At 34.8% G+C, this 26,086-nt stretch overlaps 1 protein-coding gene across 2 annotated transcripts; it reads left to right on the top strand.

Moving 5' to 3' along the window:
* Positions 1-361: 361 nt before the first annotated feature.
* Positions 362-24,185, top strand: RNF141 (ring finger protein 141). Of its 2 annotated transcripts, none has more exons than XM_008069281.2 (5): positions 362-555; positions 3,494-3,602; positions 9,154-9,335; positions 15,165-15,272; positions 21,363-24,185. In XM_008069281.2, the coding sequence occupies exons 1-5, from the start codon at positions 413-415 to the stop codon at positions 21,511-21,513; spliced, it is 693 nt and encodes a 230-aa protein (XP_008067472.1). In that variant the 5' UTR covers positions 362-412; the 3' UTR covers positions 21,514-24,185. The 2 variants fall into 2 exon arrangements, with proteins under 2 accessions (XP_008067472.1, XP_021573864.1); XM_021718189.1 differs by lacking the exon at positions 21,363-24,185 and adding an exon at positions 18,483-18,633.
* Positions 24,186-26,086: the final 1,901 nt, after the last annotated feature.

Here is a 26,086-nt window from a genome sequence, read left to right as displayed (position 1 = left end):
GAAATGCACTTAGGAAAACCATGTACGGTAGTTAAGCTTCCTATTAAAGCAATTACTTGAGTGCCTTTGTGTGTTATTTGTGTGTATATGTGTATATTTTAATGGTTTTTGATTTGGGAAAATTATAGAAATTAGAGGTTAATTACTCTCCTAATATATAAATGAATCCTGTTTTCTTATTAGCTATGTGAATCAGAAAAAAATATATATCTTTAAAAATAAAGTCATTTAAATAAACTGTACCTTAAACTCATTTAAGTAATGAAATGTCACTTAAAATTTTTCTTTATTTTTCTTGAAGAATGCGTATATTGCTATTTTTATAATATGTTTAAAAGTAACTTTTATGTATATTTCACAGAAATTATGTGAAACAACACTCTTTCTGGATTTTGAAAGATATTATTTCATCATGGGACAACAAATTTCGGATCAAACTCAGTTGGTTATTAACAAGTTACCAGAAAAAGTAGCAAAACATGTCACATTGGTTCGAGAAAGCGGCTCCTTAACTTATGAAGAATTTCTTGGGAGAGTAGCTGAGCTTAATGACGTGTAAGACTTGCTCTTTTCTTTTTCTTACCCCCTCTGTGTGTCATGGATATGTTAGAGGTAATCGGAGGATTGAGTGGTAAGACAATGTTTTCAGCAGCAGTTAGCAAATATTTATTGGATGGCTAATGTAAGTAGACTTTTTATGTAGCTTTTTAAAAATATGTAATGGAAACAGAAGAGACAGGAGGGACTTGAAATGAAATTTAGAACACAGAGCACAGGCATATTGAAGCAATTCTAAAGTACAATGAATGCAACCCAACATGTCAGCAATTGTATACAACCGACTATAAATAGCCTCTTATTTGAAAGCACCAAAGGAGTATGCCAATAAGCCAGCCTAGAGAAAGATTCCTAGGACAGTCAAAGGCAACACTGAGGTTTCTGTACATGAACCAGTTCATATATACATACACACACACACATATAGATTTCCTGTGTTTGTTTACTGAACTGTTTTTTTCCAGACAAATACATATCTAGTAATAGATCATTTTCATCACTGAGAAATACGATATTAATATTTTCTAATTAGTGTAAGTTCCTAGTTAACTCTTTTGAAAAAAGTTCTATGGTGGAATATAAATTTCTCTGTCTTCTGAGAGAGCATCCCTAATAGAACTTAGCCTTTTCTTTGTAAATTGATTATTATATCAATTTTTATGTCACTTTTATTGAAGTCATTAAAATACCCAGGGTTCTTTGTCCCTGAATGGCCCTAGACCACTGTGCTTTAAATACTACTTTTTTGCCGTTTGTTTTCTTCCTAGTGACAGATGGGCAGATTTCATTTCTTTCTATGAAATCTCCCTCTGGCAGCAACCACATCTACCTTTATACATATCTGTACATATATCTGTATATATGTATAAAGAAGATATATATAAATTAAGAACTTATTGGAGTTGTCTCTTAAATGAGATATTAAAGTTTCTCTGTTTAGTATCTGAGCACATAGAATGTGCAAGGCACTCTGCTGAGGGTTGGACCTTTTAACTGAGCCCTAAATTGATTACCCAAGTATTAATGGCAGATCCAACTTTCTCTGAGTCTCAAGCTTTTCCCACTATCTCACATAACTTTTCCTTAAACCCAAAAAAGATAAAGTCACCTAACAGGCCAGGACCATTTATAATATAATAATATAATATTATGATTGTTGTAATATTGTAGTCATTATTAATTGCTTAAGGTAAGATATATGAACTCACTTTCATAATGCCACTCCATAGGCATTATGACAGCAGCGTTAGGTGAGGAGACATATTTGGCTATCTAAAATACATTAGATAAGTTTAAGACATTGTCTTTAAGGACATGGCTGAAGTCTATTGTTATTAGCTAATCATGAAGAATAAAGACTGTTAAAGTTACATAGATTATTTCTTTCAAGAATACGAAATTTCATTTATTAAAAAAAAAACCTGTATGGACATATGTGTGTGTGTGTATGTGTAAATATACAGAAAATGAACTAGAAAGATACAACACTAAACTATTCCTAGGGCTTGCCTCTGGGTTGGGAGATGGTGGGAAAAGAGAGCAAAAGAGGGATTTTACATCTTACTGTGTGTATTTAGGTATTGTCTGATCTTTTATGATAAAAACGTCTTTATGGGCTTTAAAAACACTAGCATTTTATTTTTTTGAATCATCCAAATGGTAGTGTTTGAAGCATTACTTCTGGGACCATATTCTTAAAGAATAAAATAGGGGAATTGTGAATTTAGTAGTATCATTAGAGTGGAATGCTTTTCATGTTTATGATTTCCACTCTTATGAAGAGTAATCAAGGACATTTACCATTCTTTTAAAGTCTTGGAATTTATAAACCCAGTCTATCATTTAAAATTTTGCCTTTTAGCCTAAAAATACAGGTATTGAATAAAATGTGCCCTAGAATACTGTCCACGAGCTAAGCTTAATGCGTACTACGGAGTTGATGATAAAGAATATCTTCCTTTTATTTATTTAGCAGAGGACACTCTGATTGAATTTGGTTCTTAAAGCCAATTACCATGGGTCAGAGTTGGGCGTTTTATAAGTACAGTGCTCTCTGAGAATGTAAAGTTAAACCTATATAGAAGTAGCATGCCTTGGTAGTTAGAAAACAGAACTGGAAACTGACACAGCTGAATTATTTTCACTGGGAGTTTCCTAAGGCTAGTTGCTTAATTTTTGATGGCCTCATTTTATTTAGCTGTAAGTCACTTAGTTGAGTATAATATCCCCACTGGTGCTTAGAGAGAAATGTTAGTAGTGATAAAGGAGAACTGTAATACTTAAGAATGTCTTTGAACTGATTTAAATTGGTATTGATAGCATGATATTGAATTCTAAAAGTTATATTTTTATGTCGGAATCCTGTGGCTTTCTAAATTAAAATTACTCTGGTAGCAGAGGATAGTAGAGCTATATTTAAAGTGTCACAGGTCATTTGTTTTACTTGATTCAGTCCTAAATTATCTATAAAGCAAAAATTTGCAAAGGGGTATATAAATGTTGTTTAAACAGGGACTCAACCAAGAGTAAGATTTTTTCATGTTTTGTATACATCTGAAGCAGTGACTAGAATTTGGATATGTTAAACTAGCTAACCTTTTTTCTAAAGTACCTAATTTCTCAGATTTGTTTTTCCTAAATAACTTTGTTAGAAATTTAAAGACAATTGAGATGTAAATACAGTAAAAAGAAATTTATAAATATCACTCCACTAAGCCATCGACATTAAAAACCCTAGAAATTAACTTGTATGTTGATGTCCAAAACATTCTTTATCCGTGTGTTTTAAGAATCAAGTTTTACAGTTATTATCATTTCATTTTATGTATTTTCTTTATATTTCCTTCTCTGAAAATATTTCTTGAATTTATTTTCATGGCTCTATTATTTTATATGACTTTTTATAAAATTAACATATGCATGTGTCTCTTTTCAGAACTGCTAAAGTGGCTGCTGGCCAGGAAAAACATCTTCTCTTTGAGGTGCAACCTGGGTCTGACTCCTCTGCCTTTTGGAAAGTGGTTGTTCGGGTGGTCTGCACCAAGGTGAGACTGATGGAGACCTACAACTCTGAGCTTAAACTATTTTGGTGGTTAGAACCATATTTCATAGAGTGGATATTAAATGCTTATAATTTAATTAGCATTGTTAATACCAAGTGTTAATAATTTGGTAATTTTGTCAAACGTAGTTTTGATACTGTTATTGTTTTCCAGCTAACTGTTGGAATCTTACCTGTTGTCTAATTGTTATATAGCAGAGGTTTTTATATTTAAATTTTTTTTGACTCAGTATCCCTAACCACTATATCATACTTAGCTCCTATCTCTATTTTTGGGGTTTCAAGCTGACTATGGAGTCCTAAGGAGACACCTTTTTTAGCTCTATGATTACACCTTAAAAATTAATGTTATCTCAGGAGATCATTTCTTTTAAGAACATTGAGTTTCATTCATTGAAAAACATCCATTACAAAGGGTTTCTTTATTTTTTTAGTAATTTTTAGTTATGGAATGGGTTTTTCACCATCAACACACTGTGTTTCTAAGTACATCTTTACATTTTAGATCATTGGATATATCAACTGTGCTAAAAATGCAATAGCAGCTGTCATAGATTATGAGAAAGCCTCAACCACTATTGAGTGGATTAGAATAGACAGTTCTTAACCTTTTTGAGGCTACAGACCTTTTGATGAAAATGAAGACATGAATTTTATTAGGTATTCTCCTATCCCAACCCCTGCTCTAAAACAACAAAAGCATCCATTTGGACCAGGCTCAGTGGCTCAGCCTATAATCCCAGCACTTTGGGAAGGCAAGGCAAGTGGATTGCCTGAGCCCGTGGGTTCTAGACCAGCCCCAGCAACTTGGCAAGACCCTGTCCTCACAATAAAATAAAAAATAGCCAGGTGTGGTAGCACACGCCTGTAGTTCCAGCTACTTGGAAGGCTAAGGCGGACGGATCGCCAGAGCCCAACAGGTCGGTGCTGGGGTGGCCGTGAGCATGTGTGCCACTGCACTCCAGCCTGGGTGAAGGAGGGAGACTTCAACTCAAAAAAAAAACACATCTATTTGCATATAAAGCATAAATTGGGCATTCATGAATGCCCTCAAGTCTACTCCTGACCAACCCATAAAGAACCCCTGGGTTAGGAGATTTTTCCTTTGAGTCACAGACCTGGAGCATTAGCCAGATAATATGCCACATTTCCTCAGTAGATTATCAGTTTTACCTGTACTATGTTCCACTTGCATTTTATCCAAATAAACATTTGAGCACAGTTATCCAGATACTAGGAGTATATGATAAATAAGAAAAATTCCATGCCCTCAAGTAGACTGTAATTATCAAGCCTCCTCTCTCTTCTGACCCAGATTGCCACAGCTTCTGTATTAATCTCTTTATCTCCAGACTCTTCTCCTGCATATTTTAATTTATGTTGCTGTGAGGTTAGCCCTTCTAAAGCACAACTCTCATCAGATCACTGCCCTGCTTAAAACTCCTCAACAATTTCTTTTTGCTGATAAGATAGTCCCAACTCCTTATTGTGACATTCAAGGCCCTCTACAGTATGGCTCCAAACTACCTTTTCTATTTTATTCACAATTACCCTCTTTTGCTCTCTATATTCTCACCAGGTATAACTAATAAAGACTGTATATTGTTACTTGTCCACCTCAGTGCCTCTGTGAGTTCCCTCAACTAGAATTCCCCTTCCTTCTGTTATTTAAATTGCCATCAGCTACAAGTCACAGAAAACTCCTTTTAAGCCGGTTTAAATAAAAACAGTACTTATTTTCTCACTTATCAAGAAATCCTAGCTCCAGGATTGATTAATTTAAAAACCCAGTAGATCTCAATTCTGAACTCATGGGCCAATATTAGGCCATATCCCCTTCTTATCCCTACACTGGCAGAAGAAATGTGATTACCATGATTAGTTTAGATTAGGCTAACCAGTATTGACTGCTGAATCACTTCAAGGAGTGGAGGACACCAAAACAAAATCAAGTTCTGCCAGCAGTGAAAAGTAGGAATGGTATTTGGATATTCAGCCAATAATTTTTACCACAGCTTTTATTTCTGCATGTCTAAACTTGATGTCTCTTTAAAGGTCCACTACAAATACCATCTCATCAATAAAATCTTCCTGAATAGGAATTCCCTTGCCTCTTCCAATTCTAACAGCACCTTATTTGTACTTCATAATTAAATTGCTCTTCTTTGACAAACCCAGAATTAATGTTTAATTTTATTATTAGTAAAATTCCTTTTTGCTTCAAAATCTGTAATCATTACATCTGTATATGATTAGTTTAACATCTTTCTTAAAATTAGATTCTAAGTACAAAAACAAAAGTATTAAAGACAAAGGCAGTTAGATCTTTCTTTTATGTGATTTTTCTTGATTTTATATCAACTCTAAGGCAATTTTTAAAATTTGCATTCCTTAGGTTCTTTCCGGAATAATCTGAGAGTCAGTGTTTATGTTAGAAAGAAAATGTTGAAGTCCAATATGAAAAACTGATAAGAGATTGAAAGTTTCATATTTCTTTATCTTAAATATGTAAATAAGATTTGTACTGCAACCTTCTGTATTTATATTAAGTCCTTACCTTGACTATCTGCCATCTGCTATGATTATCCTCAAATAATATTTAACCCATTATAAAAATCTAAATTATGTTTAGAGGGAATATTTTACGGGAATAATATTAGAAAAAATAAGAAGTTAATTAAAAACTGTGCACTAAGGAGGCTATTAAAAACTTCATATATTATTTCATCCTTCTTGTTACTTAGACTAAAACTTTGGAGTCATTCTTGATTTTTCCTTTTCCTCTCATACCTCACAGTCAATCTGTAAGTGAATCCTACCTGAAAATCAGAATCTGGCTAGTTCTCACCATCTGTACTACTCACCACTCAATTCCTAGCAACCTTCATCTCTCCCCAGTATTATTCTGCTTCTGCTGTTGCCCCCCTTCTGTCTATTCTCAGCACAACAACCAGTCTTTTCCACATAGAGATTTGACATGTAAATGAGATCATATTACTCCTTGGCTCAAAACCCTCCAGTGACTTCCCATGCACTTAGAATAAAAACTGTGGTTATTAATGTGAAGAGAAAAGTCCTGTGTATTCTGCCCCCACCTCACCCTCTAACCTTATCTTCTACTACTTCTCCCTCTTTCATTCTTTTCCAGCCACTCTGGGCATCTTGCCAGACTCCTTCAAGTTCTTCATCCATGAGTATTGCACCCTTACCCTGCTGGCCTCTATCATTTCAAAAAAGAATATATGCCTCACTCTATGACTCTCCAAACCCTTATGAAAGCAATCTCCTGTTCTTGCCTCAAATATCTTCTACATTAGATTGTAAATGGGAGGGAGGAGAGGTACAACCTATAGGCCACTGGCTCTACTTCATATTAATTGAGATTTTGCTTTGACATGCACTTGATAGATTTCATAGCTTACTTCCATCCTGTCTCCTGTGCTTAAAGGAAGTCTTTCACATCTCCTTGCCAGGAACACATCTACCTAACAACCTTTGCACTTCCTATTCTGGGCCTGGAATGGTCTTCCCCCCAAATGTCTGTACCTCTTTCAGTTCTTAAATGTCACCTTCTCTGTGAGGCCTTCCTGCAACCCCTCAGGGTTCCCTCTTCTCTTTCATCTTCTCCATAATACTTGTTTCATCTTATTTTGTCTATTTCTCCTGCCTATAAGGTAATTTGCATGAGGGCTAGGATTTTTGTTCCAGACACACTATGTCACTAGTGCCTGGAGTAATGCACATAGTACCTATAACATCCACATGATGGCTACTTAATAGATATTTGTTGTAGGAATCCTATGATTAGAATAGCTTCAGTGTGATAAACTTTTCTATTACAGTAGTAAGCATATATGAATTATTCCTTAATTTCTTCTGTACTCTGCATTTCCAAAGGAGGACTGGCCCACTTTCCTCTGCTCTGAAGGTCTGTTTTGTAACCTCTATAAATTCTTGTCACCTTTTAGTTGTATTTATTTGTTCTCTACCTCATATACAGGTTCATTACAAAAAACCTAGTATATTTGCATCTTCACATGGTAAGATCAAAGAAAATTTAATCAACTTTCTGATTATTAGAGATAGTTCTAAAATTTCACAGTTTGGAATCAGACTCATTCTTGAGTCTTGGTATTTTTTTTCACTGTCTTCTAAAATAGTAAACAATAAATGTTAAAACTAGTGTTATTTTCATTCAAATGTGGCTATAATAATGTTTTTTAACATGTAACCTTACCACAGCACTTTCTCATATTCCTAGTTCCATCAACACATTTCAGATCTAACTTAAGGCACAATTTTAAGGCCAGCTATATTTATTTTGTTGGTGTTGTTATTATTGACATATAGTGAGACTTTGTCTCTCAGACTAGAGTGCAGTGGTGCAACCATAGCACATTGCAGCCTCAACCTCCTGGGATCAAGCAATGCTCCTGCCTCAGCCTCCCAAGAAGCTGGGACTACAAGTGTTACACCACCACACCCAGCTAATTTTTTTAAAAAAAATTTGTAGCGATGGGATCTTACTATGTTGTCCAGGCTGGCCTCAAACTCTTGTACTCAAGTGATTCTCCAGCCTCAGCCTCCCAAAATGCTGGGATTACAGGCATGAGCCACCACACCCAGCCTAAGCTTGATATCTCTCCCTACATTCTTCATTTCTTTCTGAATATTTTCTGATTTTGTTTGTTCCATTTACTTTGATATGCACTTGATAGATTTCATAGCTTACTTCCATCCTGTCTCCTGTGCTTAAAGGAAGTCTTTCACATCTCTAATCTTTCTCTGATTACTTCAAGTTATTCATCCACGAGTATTGCACCCTTACCCTGCTGGCCTCTATCATTTCTAAAAAGAATATATGCCTCACTCTATGACTCTCTAAACCCTTATGAAAGCAATCTCCTGTTCTTGCCCCAAATATCTTCTACATTAGATTGTAAATGGGAGGGAGGAGAGGTACAACCTATAGGCCACTGGTTCTACTTCATATTAAATGAGATTTTGCTAAAGCTCAAAATGGCCTTTGGGGAAAAATTTCAACCATTTTTTGTTAGGATTTACTGTAATGTAATTTTCTTGCTTTAGTTTAGAAGTTTAGATACAAAATAGAACTTAAAGATATTCAAGAAGGCACTTGTTTCAGTCGTAATAGAATTGCATGTGGTTGTTGGATTCGAATGAAGCCTTTAAGAAATTAAAGTGAAAGAATTGTTAATACTGTCTTTATAATTTATTTCTTAACTCAAAAACTTACCTAATTCCATCAACTCTAAATAAGATATTTCCTAATCGATTTATAGAGCTATTTTGTGTACCAAATAAGATAAGTTTGCATAAGTACTTTGAAACCCCACCAATGTAGAGGATGTACTATTTCTTTATTCAGACTCTTGCTTTCTTAGGTGATTTGCAAACCTTGAAAATTTCTATTTCCTGGGATGTTTGATTAAATATTTGCCCCCTCTTTTTTGGAAAAATTGGTCAAGAAAAATGATCAACTTTTCTTGTTTTTATTTTCTTTGTATTTTTAGATTAACAAAAGCAGTGGCATTGTGGAAGCATCAAGAATCATGAATTTGTATCAGTTTATTCAACTGTATAAAGATATCACAAGTCAAGCAGCAGGAGTCTTAGCACAGAGCTCCACCTCTGAAGAACCTGATGAAAACTCATCCTCTGTAACATCTTGTCAGGCTAGCTTGTGGATGGGAAGGTACACAATGCATAATTATCATTTTCCTGTATGCAAGCCACTGAAATCCTATTAATATTTTTGCTAGTGCTCATTGTGACGACTTAAATCTTTTTGTCTCACTTGGTGTTCTGTCTAAGATATTTGGGTTATTCTGTGCTTTAGACATTGTTATTAAATTAAAGGTAAGTTAAAGTGGCTCATACCAGTCAATGTTTCTGTCAAACCAGTCTCCAGGAATTTTTCTCCACTCTGTATGCTTGCATTTAATGACAAAGTTAATGCCCCCCCCCCCATAATAGGTAGTTAGGTTCTTAGATAGTCAACACCCTTGGGGAATTGGGTCCAAGAATGATTTTGGCAAAATCATTACAGGTTTTCTTTAAAGTTCCTAATTGGAGCATTAAATTTTAAAATATTGGCTTCAGTACTTGGCAGTTCATTCAGGAATGAACTGAATGCATACACTGAGTTACCAGAAGGAAATGAAGTCAGCCAGAGTTTTCTGTGATTGTGCTTGTTTACTCAGGCCTAATATTGTTCTATCTAAACTTTCTTTTCCTTCCCTATTACACTTTTGGCAAGTGAAAGCCCCCACCTGTTGCTGTTTGACAATCATGATCATAATTTAAATCTGTAATATGTCTCATTGGAAAAAGACCTACGTGGGTTCAGACATGTTGACATCCTGTCTTATTGTCACATTAGGTAGACAGCAGAATTCTGAATTGACAGTCCCCTTTACCTTAAAGTTAGGAGTTTGCTTAACAACAATTTCTCCTTTACTGCTCTGTTTACAGTTGCATTTTCTGGTCCATTCTTAGCCAACTGGTTTTCAAGTACGATGTTATAGCTAAACTGTGTTTTCCATTTATCATTAATAGAAATATTAAATAATTTAATATTTAAGAATTATTTGTTTTTCAAAGTTTGGGCTATGCAAGTGTTATTGACATGCCAAATGACTTCTAGAACATTGTAGGCAGTGTTTTTAGGCTTGTCTTTCCTGTATTTTGTAAAATTAATCTTTCAAAGAAAGGAGACTGATTTTCTGCTTTTTTTTCCCTCTTTCTTTTCCAAAGTTATATGGTAGCACATGAAAAGAAAGTAATAGTTTTTCTTATTGCAGCCTTCTTAATGAAGAAGATAAAGGTGTTATCCCTTTACATGTGTTCTCAAGACTGGAAACTCAATGCCTCATTGCTTTGTTAGGGCTGCTTCTTGTCTTTGTGTGTTTTGGGATTAAAGTGATACCCTGATACATTTGTTCACAGAAAAAGATGGTGCAAGTTGAAGGGGGTTTAAAGGGATATTTATGTAGTTCAGCTCTACATCTGACACATAACTTTATTAATGTTTTACATTTATTGACTACTTATAGGATATGTGTTGTATATGTATAAACTTATTAAATCCTCACAAGCCCATAAGAGTACAAGTATTGGCCCATTTCAGATGAAGAAACTGAGGTTTAGCCAAATAAGTGTCATGATTAGAAATTATCCTAACTAGCTGTCACGCCTATAATCCCAGCACCTTTGGAGGTGGAGGCAAGAGGATTGCATGAGCCCAGGGGGTCGAAACCAGCCTGGGAAATTTGGTGAGACCTCATCTCTACACTAAATAAATAAAAATTAGCCAAACATGGTGACGCATACCTGTAGTTCCAGCTACTAGGAAGGCTGAGATGGAAGGATCACCTAAGCCCAGCAGGTCAAGGCTGCAGTACCCACAAGTGTGCCACTGCACTCCAGCCTGGGCGACAGAGTGAGACTCCAACTCAAAAAAAAAAAAAGAAAGAAATTCCTAGCTGAGACTCACATTGAGGTCTGTCTAGCAATATAGCAATGCTCTGACCTCTACATTATTACTTTCTGGTGCATAAAGATCTTGTGGTACAGTGCTTCTCAAATTTTAATATTCAGTGGTTTTGAGGAGGAGTTTTTGAGAGTCTCTCAAGCTCCCAGGTGGGGTCAATGCTGCTGATCCTTAGACAACACTGAACAGAAGACTCTACTGAACCACATTTTGCCAAGTGGTAGTCCAACTTGCAAGTACAAGTAACACCTGCAGTTGTGTGAGACTCATTGCCTCAGGAGAGCAAGCCTTTTCATACTCAAATGGCTCTAATCACTATGAAGTTTTTCCTTTTACTTTATATTCCCCAGAGTAGCCAAAATCTGCCTTTCTGGAGGCAGCACAGCACAGACTCCAGAACCAAATTGCCTGTGTTCAAATTCTGACTCTACTCCTAAATGTGTGATTTTGGTAACTATAGTATCTGCCTCCTAGGACTGTTCAGAATTAAAAGATGTAAAGTGCTTAGAATAGTGCCTGGCACATAATCATTTGTCTCTAATAGTTAATTATCATTATTATTAAATTGTTACTGTTTTCTGCTTCTTGCTTTCAGTGGCTGTGGCCTCTGGAATTCCACCAAACAAATCTCTCTTCTAGCCCTTCAAACATTTGAAAACAATAATCACATTCTCAATGAGCCTTCTGTTCTCAAGGATAAGCATACCCAGTTCCTTTGGGTTTCTTCTACATTCTGGAAGCTTTCCTGGATGATCCTTTATCTGTCAGTATGCCTTTCCAGTATGAGGCACAGAACTGAATACTTCAGTCTGCAAGTGATCTAACAGGCACAAATAGAGCAAGATTCTCCTTCCTTCTTCTGGTCACTGGGCTCCTAGGAAGGTAGCTAAAAATCAAGTGAACATTGTACTGGTTTCACTGGCTATTTCTGTGTCTCCTGTTCTTTTATCTCTATCCACAATGCTGTTCTTTATAGCCATCTGCTTCTGTTTTAAACTCTAACCTTCAGAACATTGTGTCACTTGATGTGGGTGCAGTTATATTCTCTCTGCTACTGACACCCAAGTCAACATTGTTAGATAGATTGTAAGCTCCTCAAAAGCAGAGACTCTTAATCTTCTGGATCTGGTCCAGACCTAAAAGACACTTAAATATTGAACTGAATAGCTATAGAGACATATATACACAGTCAGAAATATGAGATCCACATCCATCTAGGTTTTCATTGTTTCCGCATTTCAATTCAGTGACTGCCTTTTCCCTATTTTGAAGCACAATATTCATTATCACATTCCAATAATTTGTCTTTCATAATGCTCCTTAGACCAGGCTCTAATTATGTTCCAAGCAGATTGCTTAAATAAGGTCCTAACTGGCTTTCCTCTCTCTGGACTGTCTCTCATGCTGCACTCCAGTTAATCTTCCTAAAGCACTTTCAGTGGGAGTTCACTTTCCCTTGATTAAACACTGAATCTAGTTCACTTGTCAGAACACATTCAAATGTGGTGTTTTGACACTGAAGGATCAGAGTATCTCTGCTATATTTAATCAATCTTTTCTCTCAACTTTCCCCTGGGGCATCAGACCAGGCTCCTTGTTACATACACATGTACATGCACGCACACACATTTTTACTTTCCGCTCCCACTGCTTTGTTTATGCACCTACAATGTCCTCTATCAAAATTCCTTTATTTTCTTATTTTCAGCAAGTTTGAAATATACTCATCTCTTCCTTCTTTACTTAGCACTTACTAAATGTAACACACGTTTGATAATCATTTGTACTGTTTAATGTTCAAGTCAACACAATTTTAAGTGCTATTTCAGCATCTTACATACAGTGCTATAAGCACAGCAGGGAATGAAAACCATGTTAGTGATAGCTCCTACCCTTAAGAAGCTTCTAGTCTATACTTCTAGTCTATACTTCTTGCTATACTTTAAAACATTCAGTTTTTGTATAATTACAAAAGTAATACATGTTTGATGAAGAAAACGTTTAAAAGCTACAGAAAAGCACAGGGATCGATTAAAATCACTTCAAGAAACTTTGAGAATCTAAAACAAACACCCTAGATTCAAAGAGCTTACAGCTTATAGAAAGACCAACCAATCAACAGCCAGTTTATATGCAATATTTAAGTCCTTTCTTTGAGGCAAATGTTGATTTTGAGAGCAGAGAGAAGATGATATTTTGAACTGAGTTACTGAGGGTTGGAGTTTACTAAACTCACAACACTTTCAGGAAAGGATAACACCATGTGCAAAGGTTCGTTGAGGGGCAGTCTAGAGTGTAGCTGGAGTAAAAGGTTTTACATCTTTTTCTTAAGAAGATGAAGGAGCACCTAGAGGATGGAAACTGCTTTCTATCTTCTTTGAGTTTCTCATAGCATCTGATACCTAAGACCAAGCTATTCTTTCACTTATGTGCCCGTTACCAGCATCAGCACTGTAAGGCTCTTGTGGCAGGGTCCATGGTTTAGAGAGCTTTGTATCCTGCATGGTGAATAAACTATACAGTCATGCATCACATATGATTTGGTCAATGACAGACTGCATACATGATGGTGGTCCCGTAGCATAATGGAACTGAAAAATTCCTATCACCTAGTGATATCATGGCCTCCCTAATGTTGCTCGCCACATTACCCATGTGCCTGTGGTGATGCTGGTACAAACGAGCTTACTGTGCTGCTGGTTGTATAAAAGCATAGCATATAAGTTATGTACAGTGACAGTACTTGGCAATGATAATAAACGATTGTGCTATTAGTTTATGTATTTACTATGCTATTCTTTTATCATTTTGGAGAATACGTCTACTTATTTAAAAAAAAAAAAAAGATAACTGTAAAACAGCCCCAAATAGGCCCTTCAAAAGGTATTCCAGGAGAAGGCATTGTTATCAAAGGAAATGACAACTCCATGCATGTTATTATGTGACGGTAGAAGGCAGTGATATTAATGATTTTGACCCTGTGTAGGCCTAGGCTACTGTGTGTGTGTTTGTGTCTTAGTTTTTACCAAAAAGTTTGAAAAATAAAAAAACTAAAAGCCTTAAAATTGGAAAAAAGCTTATTGAATAAGGATATAAGAAAAATATTTTTGTACAGCTGTGTAATGTTTGTATTTCAAACTAAGTCTTACTACAAAAGAGTTGAAAATTTTTCAGTTTTTAAAGTAAAAAAGTTACAGTAAGTTAAGGTTAATTTATTACTAAAGAAAGAAAAACATTTTTTGTAAGTTTAATATAGCTTAAGTTTACAGTGTTACTAAACTGTACAGTAGTGTTACACTAATGTCCTAGGCCTTCACATTCACTCACCACTCGCTCGCTGACTCACCCAGAGCAATTTGAAGGCCAACATGCTCCATTCACCGTAAGTGAATACCACTTTTTATCTTTCATACCATATTTTGTGGTACCTTTTCTATGTTCAGATATGTTTATATATACATATACTTCCTACTGTGTTACAATTTCCTACGGTATTCAGTACAGTAACATACTGTACAGGTATGTGGTCCAGGAACAATGGGTATACCATGTAGCCCAGGTGTGGAGTAGGCTGCACCATCTAGGTTTGTGTAAGTACACGCTAGGATGTTTGCACAACAACAAAATCACCTAATGACACATTTATCAGACTGTATCCCCATTGTTAAATGATGCAGTGACTACATATTGGTTGAATTTGTTTATATAAATCCAGTGTCATTAAAATGGGCTGAATTGTTTTCAGAAAGAATACCTCCAGTGTTTGCCCATATTTTCTTTTTCCTTAACCATCACAAAATTTATCTTTTGTCTAGTTTTTCTTTATGAAATGTACTTCTCTTAATACGTCTTCCTTAATATATTTCTATCCCTAAAAGATATGTTAATTTTAGTCTAATTTTGCTCAAGTCATAGTGTGCTTTATACTATGGACACATAGATGTTTAATAATGATTTTAAAACCAATGAAGACAAAATATAAGTTGTGATGACAGAGAATATCATTGTTTCAGTTCAGTGTTCACGTTGCAGGGTGAAGCAGCTGACTGACGAGGAGGAGTGTTGTATCTGTATGGATGGACGAGCTGACCTCATCCTGCCTTGTGCTCACAGCTTTTGTCAGAAGTGTATTGATAAATGGTAAGTTATCTACTGCCCCTGTGAGCGAGACAAAGATCAGATCGTGTATAGAATACTGTATATGAGTGAACTTTGAAAAGTACAAAAACATTGTAGTTAAGTATGAGAGATTTTATTCTTTAGTACATTGAATTTTGTGACAGACCTCCTACTGGTTAAAAATATTTTTATTTTTATACCTAAAGTTTATTAAATGTGGAGATGTAGCTTTGATACTTTTTTTTCCACTGTAAGGATATCTGTGCCTGACTTGAGTCTAGAATCAAACATTTACCTTTTTTCTCCTATTTTCTGCTTTATTCTGTATATGTGCTTAGAAGAAATAAATTCTTGAATATTGGACCTGAGGGAACTTTAGAGATCAGTTTGTCAAGCTCATCATTTTACAAAATAAGAGTTGAGGATTTAGGAGAACTTGTAAAAGACACACAATAAACTACATGTATTTAAAATATAATTTGATATGTTTTGACATATGTACATACCCATAAAAACCATTATTACAAGCAAGATAATGAACAATTCCATGACCCCTAAAAGTTGCATTGTGCTTCATTGTAAAGCCACCTTCCTATCCGTTTGCTCTGGTCCCCAGGCAACTACTAATATGCTTTCAATCACTATAAAATAGCTTGGATTTTCTAGAATTTTTATAAATGGAATTATATACTTTTTTTACTTCTTTCATTCATTCAATCTAATTATCTTGAGATTTATCCAGGTTAGCATGTAACAGTAGTTTTTTTGTTTGTTTGTTTTGTTTTGTTTTTTGTAGAGACGAGGTCTCACCAAGTTGCCCAGGCTGGTCTCAAACTCACAGGCTCAGGCAATCCACTCGCCTCAGCCTCCCAAAGTGCTGGGATTATAGGCTAAATCACCAAGCCCGGCCCAGTAGTTCATTTTTTTATTACTGAATAATATCTACTATGTGAATACACAACACAGCTTGTTTATCCTTTCACCTGTTAATGAACATTAGATCATTTCTAATTTTTAGCAATTACAAATAACGCTACTATATACATTCATGTACAAATCTTTTTATGGATATATTTTTGGGTTTTTTTTTCCACTTGGGTAAATACCTAGAAGTGGAATGGCTAGATCATATGATAGGTATGTGTTTAATTTTTTAAGAAACTGGCAACTATTTTCTAAAGCAGTTATTACATTGTACACTCCCACCAGCAGCATATGAGAGTTCCAGTTGCTCCACTTCCTTGCCAGTACTTGGTATGGACAGTCTTTTTAATTTTAACCATTATAATAGGTGTGTAATGATGTCTCACTGTGGTTTTAATTTGCATTTCCCTACTAATTGAAGATGGTGAGCATCTTTTCATATGCTAATTTACCATCTGTATGTCTTCCTTGGTGAAGTGTCTGGTCATACCTTTGCCCATTTCTTTACTGGATTTTTTCATATTACTAAGTTTTGAAAGTTCTTTATATATTCTGGATATATATCCATTATCAAACATATGATTTGCAAATATTTTCTCCCACTCTGTGACTTGTCTTCATTCTCTTAAGACTGTCTTTCAAAGAATACGGTTTTTTAATTTTGATAAGATCTGATTTATCCATCTGATTTGTAGATAGTGATTTTATTGTCTTATCTAAGGAATATTTTCCTAACCCAAAGTCACAAAGGTTTTTTCCTGCCTTTTTTTCACAAAAGTTTTATAATTTTTATTATTTGGTTTTAAATTTAGAGCTAAGATCCATTTTGAATTAATTTTTTATACGATAGGAGGTGTGAATCAGATCTTTTTTTTTTTTTTTTTTTTTGCACGTGGCTATCCAGTTGTTCCAGCACAATTTGTTGAAAGCCTATCTTTTCTTCACTAATTGTTTACTGCACCGTTGTTGAAAATGTGGGTCTCTTTCAGGTCTCTTCAATTCCAGTGACCTATTTGCCTTATTTACACCAATATCATACTACCTTAATTAATGTAGCTTTGTAAAAAGACGTAAAAACAGGAAGTGTCAGTCTTCCAACTTTGTTATTTTTCAAAGTCATTTTGGCTGTTCTAGGTCTTTTACATTTCAATATGAATTTTAGAATCAGCTCATCAATGCCTGCAAAAAAGCCTACAAAAGTTTTGATTAGGATTGTGTTGAATAAATATATCGATTTGAGGAGAGTAGATTTTCTAACAATATTGAGTCTTCCTATACACACACACAGTATATTTTTCCCATTTATTTAGGTCTTCTTTAATTTTTCCCAGCAATATTTGTAGTTTTCAGTTTTGTATATCTTTGACAGATTTATCCCCAAGTAGTTCATATTTTTATGCTATCTTAAATGGTATTTTTAAATCTTAATTTATGATTGTTGCTAATATATAGAAACACAATAGATTTTTGTGTATCATGCTTTTATCCTGAAACCTTACTGAAACTTATTCATTAGTTCTGGAATTTTTGTTTGTTTTTTGGCGATTCAATAGGATTTGCTCAATGTCTGAGCATCATTTTTCAGATTTTTTCTGACTCAGAATTCTAGACTGAGAGTGTTTTTTCTTCCAGTACATTAATAATTTGCTCCATTCTCATCTTGCTTACATTGTTTCTTATGAAATCAGTCACCCTTATCTTTTTTCCTCTGTAGGAAATGCACATTTTTTCCCTCTGCTTTTAAGGACTTTTTTTCTTTTCACTGATTTTGAGAACTTTATGATGTGCTTTAGACTAGTTTTTTCATGTGTCTTGTGCTTGGGGTTTTTTGAGCTTCTTGGATATTTAGATTTATAGTGTCCTTAAATTTGAAAATTTTTCAGCCAATATTTTTTGAGATTTTTGTTTCTGACCTCTTTTCCTCTCTTGGGATTACAGTTACCCTATATGGGCTTACTTATTTTTCTTATTTTTTTATTCTTTTAGTCTTTTTCCCTGTTTTATTTTGGATAGTTAATATTGCTGTATCTTTTCAAATTCACTAATCTTTTTTTCTGCAGTGTCTAACATTCTAACTTGCCATTAATCCTTTTTAGTTTTTGTTTTGTTTTTTACTTCAGATGTTTTAGTTTTTATTTCTGGAAGTTTGAGTTTTTATTATCTTCTGTGTCTCTACTTAATATCTTTGATCTTTCCTCTAGTTTTTGTAACTATAGTTATAATAGCTTTTGATTTTCTTTTCTGCTCATTCTAGTATACTGTGTCAGTCCCGGATTGTTTTAATTGATTTGTTTTTCTTTATTATAGGTTATATTTTTCTGCTGCTGCTTTGTGTGTTTGGTAGTTCTCAATTGGATGCCAGACTTTGTTAATTTTACCTTATTGGGTATTGGATATTTCCATATTACTATAAATATTCTTGAGCTTTGTTCTGGAATATAGTTTCTTGGAAACAGTTTGATCCTTTTGCATTTTTGTTGTTTTTAAGGTTTATTAGGCAGAACTAGAGCAGTATTTAGTTTAGATCTAATTATGTCCCACTAATGAGGCAAGACTCATTAATACTCACTGAGTACTGAATTCAATGCCCCAAGAATTGTGAGACTTTCCAGTCTAGCTGATGGGAACAGGCCCTGTGAGCTTTAGGGACTATTCCCCCAGATCCTTCTGAGTGATTCCTCAGCCTTGTGTAGTTTCCTCACATGCAAACGCTGTTCAGTTCTCTGCTCAACACTCTGCAGGGGACCTTCTGTAGATCTCTGGAACTGTCCCTCTGTGCAGCTCTTCAGCACCCTGTACTGTGGTCTCTAGCTGCTTGGCCTCCCATGATTCCCAGCTCTGTCTCTTCAACTCCAAGAGTTTGCTAGGCTCCATTTGGGTTCTGTCTTGATCTGGGGTCTAGAAACTCTCAAGGCAGTAAGCTGGGGCAGTTATAGGTCTCACCTTCTTTGCTTCCCATGTCTCGGGGTTCACTGTTCCTTGTTGCCTGATGTCCAGCGTTATAAAATGTTATATGAAACCGTTGTTATAGTTGTTTTAAGTGGGAAGAGAAATCCAGTCTCTGTTGGCTAGTAGCAGAAGTTGACTATTTTTAAATAGTAACGTTTTGTGCACAGAAAAACACACATAATTACCTTGTAAACTATCTCCGGGGAACCAGAAATCAACTTGAATAATGTATGCCGGCTCTAGCTTTCACATTTAGTTTTTGGAAAAAATTTCTAAATTTTTGCATGAAAGCCAAAGAGCAGTTGTTATAATTTGATTACTTTGGTCCCAGATTTCACTGAAAGATGAAAAGAAAAACATTTTTCCCTGTATGAGACCTTGCTCAAATATGGTGTTTTTGAAATTTCCAAAATAATGTTTGACAAGAAAAAAAAAATCCTTTTGGAAAACACAGTCTTACTTAAGTGACCATATATGATTTATTTCCCTGTTAGAAAAATTATTCTTCATGTAAAGGTCATCTTTTGGTTTAAATCTTGTGTGTTCCATTTTTATACAATTTCTTGAATCTTCCTGCTGCATATGAACCATAGGAATTTTTATCAGACCTTTAAGTAAGGAATGGGTAGGTATATTGTTCAAGAGTCATGCAGATATTACTTAGAAAAATAATTGATAATATACTTTTCTATTGTCACATTTCCCTGCCACTGCCAAGAAGTTATTCCTAGAATAATGGCTTCCATTTAAATAATCACAAGTAAACATTTACACTTCACATTTTGAACAGATCATCCATTGGTGAGAGGCAATTTCCTCCTTAGGACTGACAAGGAATATTGATTGTAAAGGAAAACTTTTACCTATTTAGGTATAGGGATGTGAATTGCATCATTTCTGTAGCAACAAAAGAGGAAAAAAACCCTAAATGTCCATCTGTAGCAAACTTCTTAAGTAAATGATGGCATATCTATACGGTATATGTTTAAAAAGAATAAACAGCTCTAATATGAGCTGATACATAATGGTCTACCAGATATGAAGAAAGCAGAATTCTCTTTTGGAGGGCAAGCCTCTTGTAGTACAGGCTTCCTGGGCTAGGTAAGTGTTCTAGGAATCCATCGGCATCAGTGTACAAGCTAGCATTGTGAGAGGCTGCACTAAGCTTCAGTGAATTTTTTTTTTTTTTTTGAGATTCTTTCAACACGTTTGCCCATTTCATGATGGCTGATTTGCCAGCACTCCTGCCTATAACATGCTGACTGTTCAGCAGTTTTTGATCCAAAATGGCATGACCCCCATGCCCTAACTGCCCTATGCACCTGATCTTGCCCCGAGCAACATTTTTTTTGTTTCCCCAGATGAAAAAAGTTCTCAAAGGAAAATGTTTTGCCAGTGTGGAAGAGGTGAAACAACAAATGGCAGATGCACTGAGGCATCAAAACTGAGAAGTTCAAAACTGTTTTTGTTTTGTTTTGGTTTGGTTTTTTGAGTTGTAGTCTGACTCCATCATCCAGGCTGGAGTGCAGTGACTTGCTCAGAGCCACCCCAGCGTTGACCTGCTGGGCTCCAGTGATCCTTCCACCTCAGCCTTCCAGATAGCCAGAACTACAAGCACGTGCTACCACTCCCAGCTGATTTTTCGATTTATCATAGAGATGAGGTCTCGCCAAGTTGCCCAGGCTGTTCTTGAACCCATGGGCTCAAGCAATCCCCTCACCTTGGCCCCCAAAGTGCTGGGATTACAGGTTTGAGCCACCGCACCCGGCCTCAAAACTGTTTTGAGCAGTAGGAAAAGCATCTTGATAAGTGTATTGCATCAAACAGAAAGTACTTTGAAGGTAACTGAATCTAAACAGTAAGAATAAATACACAATTTTTAATAAATTACTTTTAGAGTTCCCCCATATATTTACAAGTAGAAAAATAGAAAGTGCTGTACACACACACACACACACACACACACACACACACACACACACACACACACACGTAATCATGCTTAGTCTATCCCTACATTAAGAAGAATACATAAGAATACATAAGAAACTGGTAACTGTGATTCCCCCTGGGAAAGAGAATTGAAGACTGGGATGAGAGAGAGAGATTTCTTTTTCCCTGTATACTTTTATGCCATTTGTTTTTTTAAAAACCATGTACATGTATTACTTTTCAAACCCCATTTTTAAAAAAGAAGAAAAAGAAAACAAACTGTTCTTGTATTGACTTCTCTAATAGGAGTGATCGACACAGGAATTGCCCTATTTGTCGCCTACAGATGACTGGAGCAAATGAATCTTGGGTAGTGTCAGATGCACCCACTGAAGATGATATGGCTAACTATATTCTTAACATGGCTGATGAGGCAGGCCAGCCCCATAGGCCATGACCTTGGAGTGAAGGCATTCTGTTGCTATTGTGGACTACAGATATTTGATCATAGTAAAAGAATGCAGGGTTGTTGTGGCACAGACATAGAAGAGTACATTTTCCCACCCTCTTATTTTTGCTATTCTGATAATTTGCCCCATTTTTAAAAATAAATTTTCCATGTCTTCCATTTATAGTAAACTAAAATTTGCTACTGTTTTAGACCATATTTTCCTATTATTTATCTGTTCAAATGTGTATTAGAACTAATTGCTCTTGAATCCTTTGCTAAGGTAACGGCAACATTTCCAGAGGCTTCTTAAACATTACTATTTTGTAGGACAGAGTATTCTGAAATATTTTTAGTTAGGTTTAAAATAAACCTTGAATGTTAAAAAGTTGTAGCCATCTGAGAAAGAAAATTTTAAATAACTGAAAATGTAAAATGGATCAAAGTGCATGTTACTACTTAAACTAGTCTTTCTGCTGGGATCTAAGGAGTATATATGCCCCCTTGTGGTTAATTGTTGCTCCTTTAATAATTTTTACTTGAAAGGATCCTGAATTATTTCATAACTAGCAGTGTTTTGGAACTACCATACCCTTTTTAAAATTAAAAGTCATTTTTTTGTCATGCCATATAATTCTGGGTGAGGCCTATAAAGTTAGGCATGACTTTACCTTGCAAATGGATTTCTGCTGGGGAATTGTCTTGGCTGTTCTGGAAATGCTTTCCTTCTGCTGGGTAACTATTCTAAATGGTGTTGATAAGCCTCACACATCTTGAGTTTCAGAGGAAGTTTTTCTGTGTCACAAATACTAAATTTTATATTTTCAAATTATGATAAGTCATTCAACATTGGTTTATGGTGCTTTTATTTTTTCGACTTGAAGACATCTTTCTGCAGTTTCTAAGTCCTCAAATTTCTTAGATTAAGAGAGAAGAAAATAGGGTGAGACTTTTTTTTAACCATATACTTAAAACACCTCTGAAAATTTGAATTTAGCTTTCTTACTGTTTAGCTGTACTTCTCTTGAGATATTCCAAAAGAATATAGCAATAATGGAATTGTGATCTTCAGTTGCACCTCAAATATTTTTTTTGCTTATGAACTAAAATTTTTAATATTAACATTTCTGCAATATAATAAAACAAGATCTGTCTCCTTTAAAATTTAAATTTTAATTTTTCTGACCTAAAGTTGGTACATTGCAAATAATATATTCCTAAACCAAGGTATACAATTTAAGTTGCTGCTTATTGATGACAGAATTTTTAAACACTGGGATTTTAATAGGCATGCAAATAAAATTCACTTCATTTCAAGAAGAAATATCTGACCAAAGGTAGCTTGATTTTTCCCTAAAAATACAGAAGACTAATCCATTAACATTCTTCATGGGGATAGCTAAGTACCAAATAGCTAAATGCTCACTATGGAGGTTTATACAAGCAGAGTACTGAGGTTTCTGTCATATATCAACCTGTTAATGCACTTGATGGTTGTGTGACCTTGAAAAAGTCTGTTACTCTTGTCTGTAGGTTCCTACTTTAGAACTGAGACTTCATCTGTGGTTTTCACACTATTTCAACAATGAAACCTTGTTTTTTAAGTAAAGTCTTAGCAGAACCCTTTCACACATGTGTGCATGTACACACCCTACTCCACTATATAAAAGTCATGTTTCATTAATATAAATTTCCTTATATGTTATGTAAACTTTATATACTATAAATTTTAAATCAACTAATAAAAATACATATTAATGCATTGCTGATAGCCAGTATATTCGAATTTGATGAATAACAGATTTGCATGATGGGAATTGTTTTTGACTTAATTTTTAAAATTTTAAATTAAGTTCAAGTCAGACTCGTAGAACCCTGTATCTCCTGCGTAGATTCTTAGTATTCCATGGAATATATTTTGAAAAGCTTGGGATAGATGATCCTCTGAGATCTTTTCCAGCTCTGATTTTAAGTAATCCTTTTGGATTAGAATTAATTCAGATTGCCTAATTTTCAAATGCTTCTGAAAATGAACAAAATTACTTTGCAGAAGTTTACACCTTTCCAGGTATAGCCAATGATTTTATCCCCCAGAATCCTTCAACTTTCAAAGAATGATTTAATAGTGAGCCCTGTAGTTTGATAGTGCCCAAACCTTTTTATTTTACAATATAGCTCCAAGACACTAACTGAACTACTGTGAAATAGAAAATGTTTTTATTAGCCTTAGCAAATAACGAGCAGCACAGTTCTCTGCTCATTCCATTAAACTGGGTGATAATTCTTTAGATGTGAATCTTAGGTAGGGTCTACTGTAATAACTAATTATAAAAGTTGTAAATTTAATGGATTAAATGTATACTTTTTGTATTTTGTACAGCTTTGTCTTTTTAAAATATGACACTCAAATGTACTTACTATGATAGGAAATATAATGTGTGCCTTCTAGAATTTGTGAAGTGGTTTCATGAACTGTAAGGAATTTGTTTTAAAAGTTATAAAGTTTTCCCTATCCTAACTCAGTAACAAAGGGTTTACTCATAATGCTCTAGAACTTTAGTTTGAGAAAATGAATTTAACTGTGTACTGAATTTAGAGGTTGAGAATATTAGTATCTCTGTTATTCTTAGGGCAAACTGATAAATTGTGCAATAAATAATCTTTAGCAAGTAAAAGAGTTTTTTTTCTTATCATATAATTTCGCATTCTTATATACTAAACTAAATGTTTGTATTCCTTAGAGGACTATTTTGTGCTCTGAAGTTTTGTGATGTTTGTGTGCTGTGTTTTAAAATTCCTTTCAAATTGTACTCAATGTCCTTACATCTATTATACATCTGGGTGATAAGGCTGCTTGAAAATATCTTTTGGTTCCGTGATTATCAACACTGGGAAGTTGGGTTCATTAAAAGGCAGTCTGAAGAACCCGCATTTTTAGCTATTTTTGTCTTAAGCTTACTTTGTCCAGGAATAAGAAACAACTTGGAGACTAGGGAAATCAGGGGATCACCCACATTTATGATGGGCAACATAATGACAATATAATATAAACAGTTGACAACGGACTTGTTTTTATGGTTTTTTTACCCTATTGGACTGTACAAATGATCAATAAAATACTCAACCCTGTGGCATTTTTTTGTTTACCTTATAAAATTATTTCCAATATATAAAAATGTGATTAGAGAAACATCATAGACTCTTAGCACTGAAAAGAGCAAAGACATTGATAAGGAGTGGCAATGTATACTTCCGCTTACTGATGCATATCATCTTCACATTGTGAAGAAGTACACATTTTACTGTCAAATGACATGAAAACCTCCACAGAAATATATTCCGATCATCTTGCAGCCTTTTATAGTCTCACTCTCAGTCATCCTCTAGCTTACTAATTGCAGAGCTTTTCAAGGAATGATGTTTATTTGATTAGTGTTCCTTTTATTGGAGTTACATTCGTTTTTTTATACTAGTCATCAGTTCAGGTATAGAATACTTAGGTGTGTCACCAATATATCACCTTCAGTTGTGTCTACAATACCAACACAGCACTCAGAAGTCTCAGTAGAAGATAAATGAGCAGTTATTATTGAGAGCTCTTCATGACGCCCAAACTTTTCTTACAGCAAAAAAACTTTAACATTTGTTTTAAATGTGATTAACTTGCAATCGTTTTAAATCATCAAGCCACAGTCCTAACAGAATTTATTTCACAATTTAAAAAATAATGTGATACAGATAAAATGACAATGAAAAACTGTACAATACTTCCTATGTTAGGGCAAATGTGTACAAACGGGGCTTTTCAAAAATAATCTGTATGCGACAGATTTTCATATAATTTCATAATTAGCTATAAGATAGCATATATATATATATATTTGCCTAGTATAAAGACTTTATTTATAGTTCCATGTGCTAAGTTAACCAGTAGGGGGGGAACAGGCATCATAAAGTCACAAGACAATACAATCTAAAATAAGTTCACAAACAAAAATAGGGTTTATAAGGATTCAAAAGATGTCCCATAGTCTGAATTTGCCCACAGAGATAGATAAGAAGGTACTTGAGCAGCTTGTTGAATACTAGGCGCACATGTCCTTAAAAAGTTGCCAAGAGAAATTCATTTTGTCAATTAATATGCATTTATTGAGCACCTACTACATACCAGGCACTATTAACACAGATAAAGAGTACATTGGTAAAGGCTAAATTCAGATTGGTCTTAAAAAATGCTTTCTACCTGGCCCCTGGGACCACTATATCTTCTGAAGATGTCTTCATATTAGGTAAAGGAGAAGTTTTGCCTTTTAAAAAAATGCACCAGGTTAAAGTGATTAAAAAAGAAGAAGAAGAAGAACATTTGGGATAGTGGGGAAAGGACAGGATTAAGAATATAAGGAAGTTTAGTTGTAGTCCTATTATTTATTAGCTGTGTGACCTTAAGTAAATTCACTTCTCTGACCCTAACTCTTTATGGTAAATGACACCTGGGCTACAATCATAGAATATTAGAGCCAGAAGGAGTAGAGATCATCTAGTCTTGTGCTTTTCAAAGCCCTTGGTGCAAATGAAAGTGTCA

This window comes from Carlito syrichta, unplaced genomic scaffold (genome assembly GCF_000164805.1).
Source record: "Carlito syrichta isolate Samal-C Ts95f unplaced genomic scaffold, Tarsius_syrichta-2.0.1 Scaffold311906, whole genome shotgun sequence".
In the NCBI taxonomy this organism is placed as follows: Eukaryota; Metazoa; Chordata; class Mammalia; order Primates; family Tarsiidae; genus Carlito; species Carlito syrichta.
The sequence above is the reverse complement of the archived record's forward strand: the minus strand, read 5'-3'. Positions and strand labels throughout refer to the sequence as shown.

Coding starts and splice junctions, on each gene's coding strand:
- RNF141 (XM_008069281.2), top strand. CDS start 413: ATGGGACAACAAATTTCGGATCAAACTCAGTTGGTTATTAACAAGTTA. Junction 3,603..9,153: donor TTCGGGTGGTCTGCACCAAG/GTGAGACTGATG, acceptor TTGTATTTTTAG/ATTAACAAAAGCAGTGGCAT. Junction 9,336..15,164: donor GCTAGCTTGTGGATGGGAAG/GTACACAATGCA, acceptor TTCACGTTGCAG/GGTGAAGCAGCTGACTGACG.